Raw genomic sequence first — 21696 nt, 5'->3', positions numbered from 1 at the left:
ACCTAGGATTTCAAAATTCTAGGGTTTCCTGCATCTCTAAGTTTATCTGTTGCTTGGAGTGCCGTTCTATTGATTCTCTTCTATTTCATTGTCAATTCTTGTGTACTTGAATTCAATTGCTTGATTTTCACAATTGAGTATTTCACAATTGATTCTCTTCTCTTCTTTTGAGAGAAGAAGAGAAAAGAAAAGAAAAGACAGGAAAGGAAAAGAAAAGAAAAGAAAATTCGAAAAAAAAAAAAGAGAGAAGAAGAAGAAGAAAAGAAAATGTAGCATATTCAAAAGTTGTTACATAGTTACAACAAAGAGAAAGAAATTATTTGTTGATTAAGCTTTTATCATCATAGGAGCTGAATACATCTTTCTATTTGGTATCTTGTTTTATAATTACTCTTTTCCTTGTATAAATTCCTTGAGTCTCGTGTCATTTTATTCATTCCTTGTTTCTTAGATCTATATTACTAGTTGGAATAATACAAGGTTGTATTGTCTTGATTTAGTTCAATTAGTTCTTAAAGAACTTGAGCGGGAAAACTATTGAGGTAAAAGGTAAGAGAGTGTGAGACTATTATCGGGAAAAAGCCAATTAAGATTGAAACACGAGTGGAGTGTCATTATTCGAGTGTAAACACGTAAGGGAGTGTGTGAGGTTTTCTACTAACATTCTTTTTGTGCAGCACATTATGATGTCTCATAGGAGTGACTCATCACTGAAGGGGATGGTAGATAACTCATCCTTTCTGTTGCAAGCCAGGCAACAACAGTTTGAGAAGTTGAACTTGGTGTTGGGTGAAGTGAGTGATAGGATGGATAATCAAGATGCGGTAATTAGAAATATTCATGGCAGGAGAGATAGGAGGCGTCCTGGGTTTAGAGTTGAAAATGGGTATGAGAATGAAGAATATGGTGATTCTTTTGTTACCAGGCATGCACTCAGTACAAAAATTAAGATAGATGATATAGAGCAGCAGTGTGAGAACATTTTTCATACTAGATGCCACATCAATAACAAGGTGTGGTATGATCATTGATTTGAGGAGTTGTATTAATTTGGCTAGCACTACTTTAGTTGAGAAATTGAATTTAAGTACCTTGAAACACCATAGACCATAGATGTTGTTGTGGTTGAGTGATTGTGGGGAGGTTAGGGTAAATAAGCAAGTGCTAGTTTTTTTTTCAATTGAGAAATATCAGGATATGGTCCTTTGTGATGTAGTGCCTATGCATGCTGGTCATATTTTGTTGGGGAAACCATGGCAGTTTGATAGGAAGGTGATCCATGATGGGTTACGAAACATGTATAGTTTTGAAAAGGATGGAAAAACAATCAAACTTGTTCCTTTAACTCCAACACAAGTCCATGGGGACCAATTGAAATTGAAAAGTGAGGTTGCTCAAAAAACAAAGAGTGAAAATGAGAGTGATCAAAAAAGAAAGAGTAAGAGTGAGAGTGATCAAAAAAAAAAAGTGAAAAGGAGATTGAGCTAAAAAGGAAGAGTGAAAGTGGGATTGAGTTGAAAAGCAAGAGTGAATGTGTGAGTGAAAGTGAGATTGAACTAAAAAACAAGAGTGAATGTGAGATTGAGAAAAAAAGAAATAGTGAGGCCGAAATGGAGAAAGAAAGAAAAATGAGAGTGAGAAAAGAAGAGGGTGAGACTAAGATCTCAAGAAAATGAGAGAATGAGTTGAAAAATAATTGTGAGGTCGAGAGTACAAAAAAAGATGAAAAAAAAGAGAGTGGAAAGGAAAAAGAGTGTGAAAGGAAAAAAGAGAGTGAAAAGGAAAATGAGAGTGGAAAGAAAAGAGAGTGTGAAGAAAGTGAGAGAAAAACAAAGAGAAAAGTGAGTTTTTATGCTAAGGCGAGTTTTAATCCTAACGAACTTGATGTATGTTTGCCTAGTATTGTTGTCTCTTTGCTGCAGGGATATGAGGTCGTACTTCCTAGTGGGTATATTTAGTGGATTGCCACCTATTAAGGAGATAGAGCACTACATTGATTTTGTGCCAGGTGCGACACAATTCCTAACCGACCTTTCTTGGAAGAACATGTGTCCTTGACACAATTAAATGAACAATATAAGTTGTTGACTAGAATGCGTGCTAAGTAGGAGGATTGTATTGAGACTTTTCCTCATGTATTCAAATACACACTAGGTATGGAAAATTTTGTGGTTGATGCTTTAGCAAGAAGGTATGTCCTTGTCTTCATTTTAGATGCAAAATTGTTGAGACTTGAATATCATAAAAGAATTGCATGCTAATGATGATGACTTTGCTAGTGTGTATGGAACATGTGTGAAAGCATCATTTGGTAAGTTCTATGAACTAGATTGGTACTTGTTTAGAAAGAATAGATTTTGTGTGCCTACTAGTTTTATGCGTAAGTTACTTGTGTGTGATGGACATGGTGGTTTGTTGGGTAACCTTGATGTAAGGAAGACTTTTGTTGAGTTGCATGAACATTTTTTAGAATATCATTTGCCATTCAATGACGTGTTGCATGGACATTTGTGGAAGTATCATTTTTCATTTATTGATGTGTTGCATGAACGTTTGTGGGAGTACCATTTGCCATTCATTGACGTATCGCATGAACATTTGTGAAAGCATCATTTGTCATTCATTAACATATTGCATGAACATTTGTGGAAGTATTACTTGCCATTCATTGAGTTTGCATATAATTGGAGTAGTCATTCTGGTGTCAAGAAAATATTAGACATTTGGCATGAACATTTATGTTGGTCTAAGATGCAGAGAGATGTCAGTTGTATTTGTGGCAGGTGCATTACATGCAGAAATGCCAAATTTATACTTTTGCCACATGGGTTGTATATGCCCTTACCTATTCCTAGTGAGTCATGTGTAGACATATCTATGGATTTTGTTTTGGGGCTGCCTAGGAAAGAAAGTAGTAGAGATTCTATTTTTGTAGTTATGGATGGATTTATAGAGTTTGCATATAACAGGACCATGCATACTACCACTTTATATTCTCCTTTTGAAATTGTTTATAGATTTAATCCATTTAATCTTTTAGATTTTTATTGCCTTTATTTGTTGACAACAAGAGTAGCTTCGATGGATTTTTTCAAATTCTTGAATAAATTAATGATAATGCATATGAAATTAATGATAATGTTACTAACATTTTTCCCTTTGATCTAGGTGGAGATTCGAGGTTGAATCCTTTTGAGGAGAGGGGAAATGATGGGAACCAAGGTGGGTCTAGTCTTAAAGATATGTTGCAAGTTTCAGATGGGCCAAATACAAGTTCGCGGGCTTGAAGGATGAAGATCAATATTTGATTCATTTGATTAGTTATGGAGGAGGGCAATAACTTGACTTAAAGGCTTTGGGCACTTGAAGGCTTTCATCTTATTTCATTCATTTAAAGGACCTATTTTATTAGTTTAGAATAATTGAGTTTATTATGGGAAGCACTTAAGGGAGCCTATGCAAGGGCATGTTGGAAAAGTTATTATTTTATTGAACTAGGGTTAGGGTTATTGTAGCCGAGCTACTGTAGCAGAAGCACTGTTCACTCAGGGATACTTTTGGAAGATGGGGCATTATTTTGGCTATGGTTTTAATTAGGTTTTGGTTTAAATACTCTTTGTAACCTCATTTTAATCAGTTTATAAAATTTGATGAATTTATTCATTGTGAGTTAAGTTTATTTCCTCTTGTTCTTAATTGAACTTTTGAACTTATCAAAGGTAAATCACAACCTTTGTGGCGTTCCTCCTTTGTAATCTGGGTTCTTGAGACGGGTTCTTCAACGGGTCTAGATTTTAATCTAATCTAGGTTCTTGAAACGAGTTCTTATCGAGTCTAGGTTCTCCATCCATTGACTTGATTTTGGCTTTCTTGGGGAGTTTTCAAATTGATTATGGGTTCAAGGGATTCCATTCCCGCGGGTTCATATCATATCCTCATTATCAGAAATCTGAGATTGAGAAAATTGTCCATGAATTGCTACAATCGGGGGTGATCAGGCCTAGCCAAAGTCCATTTTCTTCTCCTGTATTGTTGGTTAAGAAGGCTGATGGCACTTGGCATATATGCATCGATTATAGGGCCTTAAGCCAGGAAACTATCAAAGATAAATTTCCAATTCCTGTTATAGATGAATTACTTGATGAATTGTTTGAGGCTAGAATTTTCTCAAAGATGGATTTAAGAGCTGGATACCACCAAATTCGTGTGAGGGAAGGAGATATTCCAAAGACAGCCTTCAGAACTCATGAGGGCCATTATGAGTTTCTAGTGATGCCATCTGGACTCACTAATGCCCCTGCTACTTTTCAAGGTCTAATGAACCACATCTTCAAACCTTTTTTGAGAAGGTTTGTCTTGGTTTTTTTTTATGATATCCTCATCTATAGTAGGGATATGACTGAGCATTTGTTGCATGTGAGGACTGTTCTAACTACATTAAGGCAACATACTCTTTATGCAAAGATGTCTAAGTGCAAGTTTGGCGTGCAAGAGGTAAAGTATTTGGGCCATATCATATCTGGGGAGGGTGTAAAAACAGATCTAGCTAAAACTGCGCCATGGTTAATTGGCCTGTTCCTAAGACCCTGAAGTCTTTGAGAGGATTTCTAGGATTAACTGGCTACTACCGGAAATTTATAAGGGCCTATGGGTCTATAGCAGCTCCTTTAACAACTTTATTGAAGAAAAACACTTTTTGTTGGAATGAAGAAGCTGTTGTGGCATTTCAATTGTTGAAAGCAGCAGTTAGCAATCCTCTTGTACTGAGGTTACCTGATTTCACTAAAGCCTTCACCATCGAGTGTGATGCTTTTGGGTTGGGTCTTGAGGCAGTTTTAATGCAAGAGTCTCAGCCCATAGCCTCTTATAGCAAAGCTTTGAAGGGAAAAGTCTTTGCTATTATCCACCTACGAAAAAGAACTTTTAGCTTTGGTTTCTGCTGTTCAGAGATGGAGGCCTTATCTGTTGGGTCATTCTTTTAAAATCAAGACTGATCAACAAGCTCTCAAGTTCTTGGTAGAACAGAAAATTGGTACTGAGGCACAACATAAATGGGTTTCCAAACTCATTGGTTATGATTTTACAGTGGATTATAAGAAGGGCAAGGAAAATCTGGTTGCTGATGCTCTTTCAAGGAAAGATGAGGAGGAACAAGATGTGCTGGTTATGATTTTTTTTCCCACTCCCTTGTGGATTGAAGAACTCAAGCAGAATTATTGTTCTTTTCCTGATTATGTTGATTTGGTTCCTAAATTATAGCAAGGTCCAAAACATTTTTCCACTCAACAAGGGTTGCTACTCAGAAAGGGCAAAATAGTGGTGGTTCCATCTTCATCTATTCTGTCCAAGATCTTGCAGTATATTCATGAGAACCCACAAGCTAGCCATGTTGGTTATCACAAGACTCTTCAGAGAGCTCGAAGGGATTTTTGGTGGCCAGGTATGAGAAAAGATGTGAGGAAGCTAGTTAAGGAATGTGAAACTTGTCAAGTCAGTAAAAGTGAGAATGTGAAGTATCCAGGCCTTTTACAACTTTTACCTATTCCTGATTCTCCATGGTTGGATATATCCATGGATTTCATTGAGGGTTTGCCCATTTCTAATGGGCTCTCTGTGGTATTGTCTGTAGTGGACAGGCTCACTAAATTTGCTCATTTCTTTCCTCTCTCCCATCCTTACTGATGGGAACCAAGATGAGCCTAATCTTAAAGATCATTTACAACTTCCAGATGGGCCAAGAAGATCAAGGAGACAATGCAATGATTGATGCAATCCACTTGGGACAAGTTTAGCAAGAGCCCAACATTCAAGATGGGGCTTGAAGGATGAAGATCCAGTTTTAATTCATTTGATCAGCTATGGAAGATGGCAACGACAAGACTTAAAGGCTTGGGCTCTTGAAGGGTTTCAACTTATTTAATTCATTTAAAGAACTTATTTTATTTGTTTAGAATAATTGAGTTTATTATGGGAAGCACTTAAGGGGGCTTATGCAAGGGCATGTTGGGAAAGTTATTATTTTATTGAACTAGGGTTAGGGTTACTGTAGCGAGTTACTGTAGCTCGGCACTGTAGCCGCGGCACTGTTCATCCAGGGGTACTTTTGGAAGATGGGGGTTTATTTTGGCTAGGGTTTCATTAGGTTTTCCTTTAAATACTCTATGTAGCCTCATTCTAATCAGATTATGAAGTTTATGATATTTGATGAATTTATTCATTGTGAGTTGAGTTTTACTCCTCTTGTTCTTAATTGAACTTTTGAACTTATCAAAGGTAAATCACAACCTTTGTGGCGTTCCTCCTTTGTAATCTGGGTTCTTGAGACGGGTTCTTCAACGGGTCTAGATTTTAATATAATCTAGGTTCTTGAAACGAGTTCTCATCGGGTCTAGGTTCTCCATCCATTGACTTGATTTTGGCTTTCTTGGGGAATTTTCAAATTGACTGTGGGTTCAAGGGATTCCTTTCCCGCGGGTTCATATCATTTGGTATTCAGAGCAAGGTTTCCAATCAGGTCTGATTCTATCTTTTAATTTTAGCATCCTTAAATTTAATTCTAGGGCTTCATTGTTCTAGGGTTGCCAAAAAAAAAGAAACAAAAAGTAGGCTGCCGAAATTCTTAGGGTTTTGTGTTTGGCTGAAATTTGCATCACCTAGGGTTTCCTGCATCTCTAAGTTTGTCAATTGCTTGGAGTGTCGTTCCATTGATTCTCTTCTACTTCATTGTCCATGCTTGTGTGTTTTGAATTCAATTGGTTGGTTTTCACAATTGAATATTGCTGTTTGTGGATGAATTAGAGAGAAGAAAAGAAAAGAAAAGAAAAGAAAAGAAAGGAAAGGAAAAGAAAAGAAAAGAAAATTCGAAAAAAAAAAATGAAAAGAAGAAGATGAAGAAAAGAGAAGGTAGCGTATTCAAAGTTGCTACATAGTTACAACAAAGAGAAAGAAAGAAATTTGTTGATTAAACCTTATGATCAAAGGGGCTGCTGCATACATCACTCAAGTTGGTATCTTGTCTTATTGTTACTCTTTCATTCGTATAACTTCATTGATTCTCGTGTCATTTTTATTCCTTCATGTTTCTCTTGTTCTTGTTTCCTGGATCTAATTACTAGTTGGGATAAAACAAGGTTGCTTTGTCTTGATTGAGTTCATTTAGTTCTGAAAGAACTTGAGTGGGAAAGCTCTCGAGGTAAAAGGCAAGAGAGTGTGAGACTATTATTGGAAAAAAGCCAACTAAGAGTGAAACACGAGTTGAGTGCCATTATTTGAGTGCAAACACGTAAGGGAGTGTGTGAGGTTTTCCACTAACTTTCTTTTTGTGCAGCACATTATAATGTCTCATCGGAGTAGCTCATCACTAAGGGGGAGAGAATATAACTCATCCATTGTGTTGCAAGCCATGCAACAACAGTTTGAGCAGTTGAACTTGGTGTTGGGTGAAGTGAGGGATAGTATGGATAATCAAGAAGCAGTGATTAGAAATCTGCAATGTGAGAGAGATAGGAGGCGATGTGAGCCTAGAATTCAGAATGGGTATAAAAATGGAGAGTTTGGTGAGGATGATGAAGGCTTAACGTTTGAAGTTGGATTGGGTGGACATAGAGGAGTTAGGCATGGAAGAGGCCTTAGGGCAAACTCAGGGGGTCGAGATAGAGTAGATAAGAACCTTGGGAGCATCAAAATGAAAATACCATCATTCCAAGGTAGAACCGACCCTGAAGTTTATTTAGAGTGGGAGAAAAGAATAGAGTTGGTGTTTGATTGTCATAATTACTCTGAGGAGAAGAAGGTGAAGTTGGCTGTAATTGAGTTCACTGATTATGCGGCTATTTGGTGGGATCAATTAGTGACCAATAGGAGAAAGAATCTTGAGAGGCCTGTAAAAACATGGAGAGAGTTAAAAGCTATCATGAGGCGGAGATTTGTACCTAGCCACTACTATAGAGACCTCTACCAAAAATTACAAAATCTTACACAAGGGTCTAGGAGTGTAGAGGATTACCATAAGGAGATGGAGGTGGCTATGATTCGGGCTAATGTAGTAGAGGATCAGGAGGCCACGATGACAAGATTTTTGAGTGGGTTGAATACGGAGATAGCCAATGTAGTTGAGTTGCAACATTATGTGGAGGTAGAGGATATGGTGCACATGGCTATGAAGGTGGAGAGGCGGCTAAAAGGAAAGGGTACATCAAGGTATACTTCAGTTTCTAATACTCCTTGGAAACCAAAGTTGGACAAAAATGATCAAGTTGTAATAAGGGGGAAGGCCGACGAACCACCTAAGGGAAATGATTTGGGTGAGACTGAAACCTCAAGAAAAAAAGAGAATGAGTTGCAAAAATATTGTGAGGCCGAGAGCTCAAAAAAAGAGGAGAGTGGAAGAAAAAGAGAGCGTGAAATAGAAAAAGAGAGTGAGAGGAAAAAAAAGAATGAGGCAGAAACATCAAAAGAAAGAAAGAGTGAAAAAGAAAATAGAGAGGTGGCTGAGAGTCAAGAAAAAAGAGTTGCACAAGAGGAAAAAGAAAAAGAGATTGCAGAGAGAAACAAAAAGGCAAAAGTGAGTTTTTATGCTAAGGCAAGCTTTTATACTAATGAATTTAACGACTCTTTACCTAGTGTTGTTGTTTCTTTGTTGCAGGGATATAAGGTCGTGATTTCTAGCGGCGTGTTTAGTGGATTGCCACCTATTAGGGAGATAGAGCACTACATTTATTTTGTGTCAGGTGCGACTATCCCTACCCAACCTTTCTTGGAAGAACATGAGTCCTTGACACATTTAAAGGGACAAGGTAAGTTGTTGACTAGAATGCATGCTAAGTGGGAGGATTGTATTGAGACTTTTCCTCATGTATTCAAATACACACAAGGTATGGAAAATTTTGTGGTTGAGGCTTTAGCAAGAAGGTATGTCCTTATCTTCATTTTAGATGCAAAATTGTTGAGACTTGAATATGAGAAGGAATTGCATGCTAATGATGATGACTTTGCTAGTGTGTATGGAACATGTGAGAAATCATCATTTGGTAAGTTCTATAAACTAGATTGGTACTTGTTTAGAATGAATAAATTTTGTGTGCCTACTAGTTTTATGCGTATGTTGCTTGTCTGTGATGGACATGCTGGTTTGTTGGGTAACCTTGGTGTAAGGAAAACGTTTGTTGTGTTGTATAAATGTTTGTGGGAATATCATTTGCCATTCAAAGACGTGTTGCACGAACGTTTGTGGAAGTATCATTTGTCATTCATTAATGTATTGCATGAACATTTGTGGGAGTATCATTTGTCATACATTGACGTGTTGCATGAACGTTTGAGGGAGTATCATTTGTGTTTCATTGAGTTTGCATATAATTGTAGTGGTCATTCTGGTGAATATAAGATTTCAGACTTGTTGCATGAACGTTTGCGGGAGTATCATTTGCCATTCATTGAGTGTGCATATTGGAGTGGTCATTTTGGTTCGGGGAAGACTTTAGATGTGCTTCATGAACATTTGTGGGAGTATTGTTTGCCAATCATTGAGTTTACATATAATTGGAGTGTTCATGCTACTACTAAATTTTCACCAATTGAAATTGTTTGTATACTTAATCCATTTCCTCCTTCAGATTTAAAGTCTTTACCAATTGATGATAGGAGTAGCTTGGATGGACTATTCCAAATTCTTGAACAAATTATTGAAAATGCATGTCTAATGGATCTTCCAGGTAAGTATCATGTTTCTACTATTTTCAATGTTACTAACCATTTTCCCTTTGATCCAGGTGGAGATTCGAGGTCGAATCCTCTTGAGGAGAGGGGGAATGATGGGAACCAAGATGAGCCTAGTCTTAAAGATCATTTACAACTTCCAGATGGGCCAAGAAGATCAAGGAGACAATGCAATGATTGATGCAATCCACTTGGGACAAGTTTAGCAAGAGCCCAACATTCAAGATGGGGCTTGAAGGATGAAGATCCAGTTTTAATTCATTTGATCAGCTATGGAAGATGGCAACGACAAGACTTAAAGGCTTGGGCTCTTGAAGGGTTTCAACTTATTTAATTCATTTAAAGAACTTATTTTTGCCATTCAAAGACGTGTTGCACGAACGTTTGTGGAAGTATCATTTGTCATTCATTAATGTATTGCATGAACATTTGTGGGAGTATCATTTGTCATACATTGACGTGTTGCATGAACGTTTGAGGGAGTATCATTTGTGTTTCATTGAGTTTGCATATAATTGTAGTGGTCATTCTGGTGAATATAAGATTTCAGACTTGTTGCATGAACGTTTGCGGGAGTATCATTTGCCATTCATTGAGTGTGCATATTGGAGTGGTCATTTTGGTTCGGGGAAGACTTTAGATGTGCTTCATGAACATTTGTGGGAGTATTGTTTGCCAATCATTGAGTTTACATATAATTGGAGTGTTCATGCTACTACTAAATTTTCACCAATTGAAATTGTTTGTATACTTAATCCATTTCCTCCTTCAGATTTAAAGTCTTTACCAATTGATGATAGGAGTAGCTTGGATGGACTATTCCAAATTCTTGAACAAATTATTGAAAATGCATGTCTAATGGATCTTCCAGGTAAGTATCATGTTTCTACTATTTTCAATGTTACTAACCATTTTCCCTTTGATCCAGGTGGAGATTCGAGGTCGAATCCTCTTGAGGAGAGGGGGAATGATGGGAACCAAGATGAGCCTAGTCTTAAAGATCATTTACAACTTCCAGATGGGCCAAGAAGATCAAGGAGACAATGCAATGATTGATGCAATCCACTTGGGACAAGTTTAGCAAGAGCCCAACATTCAAGATGGGGCTTGAAGGATGAAGATCCAGTTTTAATTCATTTGATCAGCTATGGAAGATGGCAACGACAAGACTTAAAGGCTTGGGCTCTTGAAGGGTTTCAACTTATTTAATTCATTTAAAGAACTTATTTTATTTGTTTAGAATAATTGAGTTTATTATGGGAAGCACTTAAGGGGGCTTATGCAAGGGCATGTTGGGAAAGTTATTATTTTATTGAACTAGGGTTAGGGTTACTGTAGCCGAGTTACTGTAGCTCGGCACTGTAGCCGCGGCACTGTTCATCCAGGGGTACTTTTGGAAGATGGGGGTTTATTTTGGCTAGGGTTTCATTAGGTTTTCCTTTAAATACTCTATGTAGCCTCATTCTAATCAGATTATGAAGTTTATGAAATTTGATGAATTTATTCATTGTGAGTTGAGTTTTACTCCTCTTGTTCTTAATTGAACTTTTGAACTTATCAAAGGTAAATCACAACCTTTGTGGCGTTCCTCCTTTGTAATCTGGGTTCTTGAGACGGGTTCTTCAACGGGTCTAGATTTTAATATAATCTAGGTTCTTGAAACGAGTTCTCATCGGGTCTAGGTTCTCCATCCATTGACTTGATTTTGGCTTTCTTGGGGAGTTTTCAAATTGATTGTGGGTTCAAGGGATTCCTTTCCCGCGGGTTCATATCACTTACACTGCGATTAAGGTAGCTCATATTTTTTTTAATGGTGTTTTCAAGTTGCATGGCTTACCTCGATCCATAGTTTCTGACAAAGATACAGTTTTCTCAAGTTCTTTTTGGAAGCAGTTGTTTCTCTTACAGGGTGTTTCTCTGGATTTTTCTTCTTCATACCATCCTCAATCTGATGGACAGACAGAAGCATTAAATAAATGCTTGGAGGGTTATTTGCGATGTTACTACAGTCAACAAGCAAATGAGTGGACTTCATGGATGGCTATGGCTGAGTGGTGTTATAACACTACTCATCATTCTTCCATTCAGATGTCTCCTTTCGAGGCTCTTTATGGTTATGGTCCACCTAAGCTCCTGTCTTATGTGCCTGGCATTTCCTCTAATCATGCTGTGGATCAGCAGTTGAGAAGAAGGGATGAACTGTGGAGTTTGTTGAAGGATAACATGGCAAAGGCTCAACACAGAATGAAGTTTTTTGTTGATAAAGGAAGATTAGAAAGATCTTTTCAGGTTGGTGATTGGGTTTTCTTAAGACTGCAGCCTTACAGGCAGAAGACTGTCGCTATGCGTCACAACATGAAATTAGCTCCACAATTTTATGGGCCATTTCAAGTTCTGCAGAAAGTAGGCTCCGTAGCTTATAAACTGGATTTGCCTCCTTCATCCAAAATTCACCCCGTTTTCCATGTTTCATGTTTAAAGAAGAAGGTGCAGCATATCATTCCCTTACCAACCTTGCCCCCCACTGATTCTAGTGGTCACTTGCAACCTAAGCCACGGGAGATACTGGAGAGGAGAATGCAGAAGAGGGGTAACCATGCTGCGACTGAAGTATTAGTGAGTTGGGTGGGGACTGCTCCTGAGGATTCCTCTTGGGAATGTCTTTGGAAACTGCGGCAACTTGATGCAAACCAAGGAGCTGGACATGCTGATCATACAAGTGGGAATGGAGCTGAATTTGCACAAGACCCTTTGTCACTTCATAGTGGCCCAATTACAAGACTTAGAGCCAAACGTTTCAAGGAAGCACTAAATGGGCTAATCCAAGAGAATTGGACTGATTCTAAAAAGACTAAGATGGGCTCAAATAATATTCAAGACTTAGTCCATGTCATCAAGGCAATTGAAGAGGCTAATTAGCACATAGAAATATGATGAATAGTCTGACCATTAAAGGACGCGAATTTGTTAAGTTTCAAGAATATTAAATAGGTGAATGAACTTGGTCTTGCCTGGGTACGTGAAATACATTGAATTTAGTCATTTAGTCATTTCTGGCTGCCTCTAGAAGTCCAAGAGGCCTAAAAATCGTGGGACTTGTTATGTTAATATTTGTGTTGCTTTTAAAGCTGTAGTTATGACTTTTCCTATTCTTGGAGGCTTGTTCCAAGTATATAGAGGGGTTATTTCGAATTTTAATATCAGATTTGAAATTTCAGAAGCTTATTTGTCTTTGTGAGGTCTTGTGTTCCTCTTGGTTCTTCAAAGAACTCTTTGAACTTATCAAGTTAATCTTGTGGCGTTCAAGCTCCAAACTTATCACCTTGATTCTGATTTCTGGGTGTGGCGTTTTCAATCCTTCGTAGTCTTGGTTTTCATCTAGCTGGGTGACTGGTCAAGGCTCAACAAATCTTGTCAATACGATCTTGGGGTTCCCCGCTATCATTGTTATCGGGTTTCATCACAATTGTTGGTGGAGTTCATATCACAACTTTATCCTCATTTAGTAGGCACTGTGTTGTAAATAGTGGGATCTGGGTTAAAGGCCTTGTGGGCAAGGACTTGTGACCAGTAAATACGGTGCTTTGAGTGTTAATGAAACGGTGCGCAACGAGGGTGTTGGGTTTTAATGAAACGGTTCGTTTGAGTTGCTGCAGGTTATGAAGAATAAAGTCAGACGACGTCGTTTTGCTTCTTGTTGAAATTAGGAAGTCTTTCACGAGTCTGTTAGTTAGTTCTGTTAGTGTTTCTATAAAAGGGGGAATGGTGTAAAGAATGATTCATTGATCATCTTAATTGAACTGCCATTGAATGGAGCTTGGAAATTGCTCGAAAATCTCTCAATAGTTCAATAATACTGTGATTCATTCTCGTGTCCTACTTCTCTGGTTATTTGCCTTAGTAATCCAATATTCCATTGCTTGTGCATTCGGTGTGGAGTTCTGGTAGATCTGGTTCGTGAGTTCTGGCAAAGGAGTAAGAAGGACCATCCCAGCGGTGGTGCTAAGGACATTTTACGGAAAGATATAAAAATGAAAGATCTGAAGAATTGATATATAAAAATGAAGAATTGATTTCGGGTGTGTAAGGGGTCTGAAAGATCTGCTGTGATAAGCTCTATTGTGGTTTAAGTAAAGTTGCTTATATGGCATGTTCTGATTGAGGGCTGTTAAAGCCCAAATACCAGCCGGACCGCTCTAAAGTGCCACTCCTTAATGAATGGCATGGAGCATCATACAATTCAAATAAGATGACTAGCATCATTGTGCAACCATCTGAAACAAAGGTAGGATCATTAATGTTGACCATCCAGTTAGATGAGAAAATATTTTGAAATTGTTTGGTTCTTAAATCAGAAAATAACTCCAAATATATAACAACTATCACATCATTATTAGGTGTGGTATTATAGAAAACTACTAGTCTGGTCATAATTTCTAACCTAAGATTGCTACAATTTGTTGGATGTGTACGGTTCATCATTTATTTCTGTGTGTTCTAAGGTTGGGACAATGTGACCGAGAGTCCGAGACCCAACTTCCGGTCCAACAAAAAAAAAGTCTCTTCCGGTCCAAAAGTCAAGAGCATCATATATAACAAATCATATCTAAATTAGATATGGATAAATAGCTAAATTCTCTATCCAAAGATAAATTTAGCATGTATGGTCCATAAAATAAACAAAAAGAAACGCCGATGATTTGGATGCACCGGCATTTCTGCTTGGTTCTGTTGCTATGCTTTCCATTCCCAAAATCATCCAAAAGCATACTTAACACCATTTCTTGCCTCATGCCTCTCTACAAGGAAATCTTGCATTTGGGGCAAACCCCTCCCCCACTTTGTTCATTCTCTTCAATCCCAAAAACCCAAAAACAAACCCTTGTAGTTAGTTTCGCATCATATACCCTTCTGTAGTCCATTCTCTGGCCTTGTTTGCTCATATAAAGTCCAACATTTGATGAATCTTAAACAAAGTCCTGCAAAATCAAACGCCAAACATTAAGAAATATCGTTTATTACAAACCCAACCTACCTCGGTATTCATAACACTACCAAACAGTATTTGTTTTGGAAGTAACTAAAATTTAAAATGGAAGATTTTTTTTTTTTTTTTTGTTATAAACAAAAAAACTACCTTATAGATATTTGTGAAACAGAGGAATACAGAGAACAGTTTTTTTGCTGATGAAAATAGAGTTTTACACCAGATTCTCAAAAGGACAGTTATGTGGAAAATAAAAGATATATAGAATAAAACGTGTCTACTTTGTGTATGAATTCGCTGTTCCTATTGTGCTTGTTGGGGGAGGGGTCTTGTGTCAGTTTTTGGTATGACAAATGCTGTGGTAATCATAGCCTTTGAGACACCTTCCCTGTTATCTTTGAGCTCGCAAGAGAGAAGGATGCCGATCTTTTGGCCTTCTCAAATGGCTCCCCTCAATGAAACGTTCATTAGGGCAGCCAAAGATTGGGAGTTAAGAGTCTATTATTGAGTTCTTTGCGGCATTGTATTATGTAAGTATGCCAAGCGGTTCCGGAGATAAGATGCACTGGAGTCATTCCAAGAAAGGTAATTTCACTGTTAGATCATTTTATCAAGTGCTAACGAGTCCTAGAATGACTAGTTTCCCATGGAAGAGCATATGGCAGAAGAAAGCTCCCTCAAAAGCAGCTTTCTTTGTATGGTCAGCATCCTTGGATAAGATCCTCACTACAGACAATCTGAGGAAACGACGAGTAATTGTGTTGAATTGGTATTGTATGTGTAAGAAACATGGGGAATCACTAGATCTACTTTTACACTGTGAGGTGGCCAGAAATATATTGGATGATTTGTTCACGACAATCGGATTGTCATGGGTCATGCCTCTTAGATTGGTGGATTTCCTCGCAAGTTGGAGAGGCCTTCATCATAACTCACAGATAGTGGCCATCTAGCGAATGATTCCTATATGTATGTGTCGATGCATTTGGAGGGAGAGAAATGCTAGAAACTTCGAAGATCAAGCAAGAACAACAGATGAGCTAAAAGTTTTCTTCTTTAAATCCTTGTTCTTATGGGCGGGGACCATAGTTTGTAACGGACGAAGTTTCATGACCTACTTTCTATTGTAACCTCTAGTTAGGTGTTTCTCATGTATACTACCTGTGTACTTGAACTTTGCATATTTCTATAAATATAACTTCTTGATTACTTTTAAAAAAAAAATAATACTTGGGGTTACAAATTTGCCAAGCCAAGCAAAGCTTGGCCCAGGGCCCTAGCTCGCTTGGTGGGTTATTGTATTTTTTCAGATAAGTAATAATCATTTCGTTCTAAAACGCTAAGGTGTATTCTCTCGTTAAAAATTATACAAACTTTAGCTGATATCCAACTTTAATAACCCAATATTTAGCTTCCCTTTACAAAAACCTATCAAGCTCACAAGCAGTTTGACGAGCCCTTTATAGTATTCATGTACTTTTGTAGTTATGTCATATAGAAAGTACTTTTGCTTAACTTTTGAATGTGAGTTAGAAATCTTTGACGTGTTTCTAACTTGACCTCTAGGACCTTTAGGGTATGTTTGGATCTCAAACCCATCTCAATTCATCATTATAACTTTTTTAAATTTCAATACAAAATATAATAAACAATTCAATTTTTTCAAAACTCAAAATAATAATAATATTAAAAAATAATATTCTAACAATATTTTATTCAATTTTCAACTTTCATCTCAACTCAATTCAACTCAATTCAACATCCAAACGCAGCCTTATAGTATCCATGTAGTTTTGTGAACTTAGATCCTCAACTTGTATCTTATACTCTTGTGGTTATGTCACATAGAATGTTCTTTTGCTTAGTTTTCCTGCATCATGGATAATGGTATGTCCTGAATCTTAGCTAATAATCTTATGTAAACAACAAACGGGACAATGGAAGTAATTACAACAACAGAACTATGTTAACCTCATACAAGTTTCAATATCTAACAAAAATCAAATTTTTTTCTATTTAATTTTGCATTGTTTCAATTGAAAGTCAATGCAAGTTACCTGTCTACTGCCTCAATGAATCAACGGTGACGTTCAGTGCTTTGCTTTCCTTTTAGATTTGGAAGGTATCTTCCCATATGCCATGAGCCTCGAATGAGAGAGTTTAACTTCAGCTTGGCGTCTCCTTCTCTTAGCTTGCCTGGATAAACTACTTAAATCACCATTTGATTCCTGGAATTGTGCTTTCCCATCTTCCACGGCACTCCCTAGTGAAATTGATTTTTCAGCGTTATCCCTGGACCTCTTCTTCTTACCACCCTTCTGTTCATCCAATTTTCCACCCCGGAGAAGTTCTTTAGTTCTCATTTTTAGTTGGAATCTCTTTTCATTGCTCAACTTCCATTCCTTCTCCCTATAAGGAGCAAGCTTTTTCAAAGAAACGAACTGATTCAACTCCTTTTCATCCATCACCAATAACTCTTCAGCACTCAATCCATATCTATTAGGTTTTGTTTTCGCATATTTGAACCGCGTCTTCAAGTCTCCAATCGTGTCCTCATAATCCAACCTATAATACTCCTCCATCATAGCCTCTTTTGCTTTCTCCAAAATTGCACTCTTTTTACGCTTCCTCTTCCGCTTACCTTTCTCAGCATCTTCTTCTTCTTCTTCTTCTTCTTCTTCTTGATCACTTTCGCCCTCATTACCCACCTTTCGCTTCAAACTCCTTTCCCTAGCAGCTAAAAACCCATCACCAGGCCCACACTCATCCCAACCTTTCGGAAGTCCAAGTAACTCATCTTCTTCGTCAAAATCCGGCTTCTCAATCTCACCCTCATCTTCATCCCTTTTGCTACCATACTCTGGGTCTGCATCCTCCTCCTCATAGTATTCCTCACCAAACGCAGCCTTCATCATTCTATCATACTCCTCTGGATCAAACTCCTCTTCCAACTCCTTTCTACTCAACGGCACAACCTCATCCTCCCTAATACCCGCTGTCCTCAGTATCTTCCTCACCTTCTCGTCCATCTCCTCCTTCTTTAAATTCTTCAAATGCTTCAACTCCTCCTCCCTCTCTATCCTTGCCGCCTCCATCCTCTCTTCTTTACTCTTTCTCTGCTCTTTCCTTGAGTTCGCCTTCTTCCTCACCGACCCCTCCACTTTCCGAGCATGACCCACCACTCTATCCCCCGCATTCTCCTGAAACCGGTACTCGTACTCCTCTTGCCTCTCAATCTCCCTCTCATCCTCGGATACACGCTCCAATTCCTCCTCCCCAATCTCCCCACCCTCCATTTCCCGATCCACCCACATCCTATTCCTAAAAAACTCCTTTAAGAACTTATTACCCTCATCTACTTCCCCATCCCCACCAAAATACTCATCCAACTTCCTCACAAAGTCACCATTCTCACCCGTCTCCTCCCCCTCCTCCTCCTCCTTCTTCTCCTTTATTCTAAACAAATCTTCCCCTCTATCCTCCTGCGCTGCTGCCTCCAAAAACTCCCTCCTTATATCCTCTTGCTCCTCCACGTAACTTTTCTTCTTCTCCTCCTCCATATTCGCTTCCCTTTCTTCATCGTCAAACTCAGGACCCTCCTCTATCAACTGCTTAGCCACAACATCCTTCAAATACATCGCCTTCTTCTTACTCTTCATATCCTTCCCATCTTCTTCTTCTTCTTCTTCTTCTTTGTCGGATTCGAATAGCTTGACATCTTTGTTCTTAATAACAGGGTCTTGCTTCTTTACCTTGATCAGTGCCTCAAAAAATTCGTTATCCTTCTTGCTCAAAATGACGAAACCATCTTCGTCTTCATCCGAAGAAGAAGATGATGATTCTGACTGGCAGGGTTGGACGAGACCTTTCTTCTTAAGCTCTTGGAGGCGATGGAGGTCCTCGCGTTTCTTGTTGTGCTCGTATCTACGAGCGTACTCGCGGTCGATCTGGATCCTTGATACGTCGTCGTTTTCCGAGTCACTACCCTCGAATAGTTTCAGCCCCATTGATCGTTGAATGAAAGGGCTGGCTACTGAAATTAGGGTTTTTGGTTTTATTTGAGTTTGATTTTGGGGGATTTTCGGACAAACGAAGACAACAGAAAGATGAAGAGTTGTTGTGGTTTTGAGCGTAAAACATTAGGGTTTTGAGAACCGGGCGATTGAGCCGGATCAAGTTCCGGAAGTGCGAAGGCCCATATCCTCTTTTTAATTAGGCCCTGAACCGGGCCCCTTGTATTAATAGTTTTATGATTGCTTAAAATAAAACACATTTCTTAAAAAAAAAACTCAAATGGTAATTTCACTAGATCTTCATTAAAAATATTTCTCCCAAAATTTTCATTCAAACAACTTTTATGATTAGTTGCTCTTAGCAGAATGCGTTGATTTGCCATCCGGCTAGTGTATCGAAGACTCCTTATGTTCAATTGGTTTGATGTAATCTTGACTGTGATTTATCACCATGTCGTCTCCCACATGTTGGATGGTTCCCAAGGTTCCCAAGCAAAAGGGGTTTGTTTGGACAAGCGTATAGTAAATGACTATCGGAAAATAATGTTACCATACAAGAAGCATTTGCTACGAGGATCTAGTGCAAACTCAAAGTTTTACACCTGCCAATCACAAACAATCATATCATGATTTGACTAATTCTACAATGAACTAATAACGGATTAAAATCTTTTAATAAGAAAGAATCTAAAACCTTACGAAATAAACTCAAAACCCATATTTTTATGGTCAAATGATTTCATTAACTAACTAAAAGAAAAGCACAGTAGGAGGGGGTGGGGTTCTCTCACAATCAACCTGCAGTAACAATTACAATGCTTGAAATATAGCAACTCGGGAAATAGTACCAAAAAGACAATTTGGTCCCATAATTGGTCGTCGTAATGACGACTTTTTAAGCAATCCAATTGTTGGATTGCTTTGAATCATTCATTGCAAAGGTTCTGATGGGAATCAAGATGAACCTAGTCTTAAAGATCATTTGCAACTTCCAGATAGGCCAAGAAGATCAAGGAGACAATGCAAGGATTGATGTAATCCACTTGGGACAAGTTTAGCAAGAGCTCAACATTCAAGATGGGGCTTGAAGGATGAAAATCCAGTTTTAATTCATTTGATCAGTTACGGAAAAGGGCAACGACAAGACTTAAAAGCTTTGGACCCTTGAAGGGTTTCAATTTATTTAATTCATTTAAAGAACTTATTTTATTAGTTTAGAATAATTGAGTTTATTACGGGAAGAAGCACTTAAGGGGGCCTATGCAAGGACATGTTGGGAAAATTATTATTTTATTGAATTAGGGTTGGGGTTACTGTAGCTGAGTTACTGCAGCGCAACACTGTAGCCTCGGCACTGTTCATCCAGTGGCACTTTTGGAAGATGGGGGTTTATTTTAACTAGGGTTTCATTAGGTTTTGCTTTAAATACTCTATGTAGCCTCATTCTAATCAGTTTATGAAGTTTATGAAATTTGATGAATTTATTAATTGTGAGTTGAGTTTTACTCATCTTGTTCTTAATTGAACTTTTGAACTTATCAAAGGTAAATCACAACTTGTGTAGCGTTCCTCCTGTGTAATCTGGGTTCTTGAGACGTGTTCTTCAACGGGTCTAGATGTTAATATAATCTAGGTTCTTGAAACGAGTTTTCATCGGGTCTAGATTCTCCATCCATAAACTTGATTTTGACTTTTTTGGGAAGTTTTCAAATTGACTGTGGGTTCAAGGGATTTTCATTCCCGCGGGTTCATATCATTTGGTATCAGAGCAAGGTTTCCAATCAGGTCTGATTCTATCTTTTAATTCTAGCATCCTTTATTTTAATTCTAGGGCTTCATTGTTCTAGGGTTGCCAAAAAAAAAATAGAAACAAAAAGTAGGCTGTCGAAATTCTTAGAGTTTTGGGTTTGGCTGGAATTTACATCACCTAGTGATATGAACCCGCGGGAAAGGAATCCCTTGAACCCACAGTCAATTTGAAAATACCCCAAGAAAGCCAAAATCAAGTCAATGGATGGAGAACCTAGACCCGATGAGAACTCGTTTCAAGAACCTAGATTATATTAAAATCTAGACCCGTTGAAGAACCCGTCTCAAGAACCCAGATTATAAAGGAGGAACGCTACAAAGGTTGTGATTTACCTTTGATAAGTTCAAAAGTTCAATTAAGAACAAGAGGAGTAAAACTCAACTCACAATGAATAAATTCATCAAATTTCATAAACTTCATAATCTGATTAAAATGAGACTACATAGAGTATTTAAAGGAAAACCTAATGAAACCCTAGCCAAAATAAACCCCCCATCTTCCAAAAGTACCCCTGGATGAACAGTGCCGCGGCTACAGTGCCGAGCTATAGTAACTCGGCTACAGTAACCCTAACCCTAGTTCAATAAAATAATAACTTTCCCAACATGCCCTTGCATAAGCCTCCTTAAGTGCTTCCCATAATAAACTCAATTATTCTAAACAAATAAAATAAGTTCTTTAAATGAATTAAATAAGTTGAAACCCTTCAAGAGCCCAAGCCTTTAAGTCTTGTCATTGCCATCTTTCATAGCTGATCAAATGAATTAAAACTGGATCTTCATCCTTCAAGCCCCATCTTGAATGTTGGGCTCTTACTAAACTTGTCCCAAGTGGATTGCATCAATCATTGCATTGTCTCCTTGATCTTCTTGACCCATCTGGAAGTTGCAAATGATCTTTAAGACTAGGCTCATCTTGGATCCCATCATTCCCCCTCTCCTCAAAAGGATTCGACCTCGAATCTCCACCTGGATCAAAGGGAAAATAGAAACAAGATAATTACCTGGAAGATCCATTAGATATGCATTTTCATTAATTTGTTCAAGAATTTGGAGAAGACCATCCAAGCTACTCCTGCCATCAACAGGTAAAGATGTTAAATCTAAAGGAGTGAATGGATTAAGTCCGTAAACAATTTCAAATGGTGAAAATTTAGTAGTAGCATGAAC

The 21696-nt window shown here is 38.0% G+C and overlaps 1 protein-coding gene across 1 annotated transcript; it reads right to left on the bottom strand.

Moving 5' to 3' along the window:
* Positions 1-14308: 14308 nt before the first annotated feature.
* LOC108981859 (protein KRI1 homolog) lies at positions 14309-18826 on the bottom strand. Its single transcript, XM_018953140.2, has 2 exons — positions 16762-18826; positions 14309-14696 (listed from the first exon to the last, which is right to left on the bottom strand). Exon 1 carries the CDS (start codon positions 18709-18711, stop codon positions 16795-16797), a length of 1917 nt encoding a protein of 638 aa, XP_018808685.2. The 5' UTR covers positions 18712-18826; the 3' UTR covers positions 14309-14696; positions 16762-16794.
* Positions 18827-21696: the final 2870 nt, after the last annotated feature.

This window comes from Juglans regia, chromosome 11 (assembly GCF_001411555.2).
Source record: "Juglans regia cultivar Chandler chromosome 11, Walnut 2.0, whole genome shotgun sequence".
Classification (NCBI taxonomy): domain Eukaryota; kingdom Viridiplantae; phylum Streptophyta; class Magnoliopsida; order Fagales; family Juglandaceae; genus Juglans; species Juglans regia.
The sequence above is the reverse complement of the archived record's forward strand: the minus strand, read 5'-3'. Positions and strand labels throughout refer to the sequence as shown.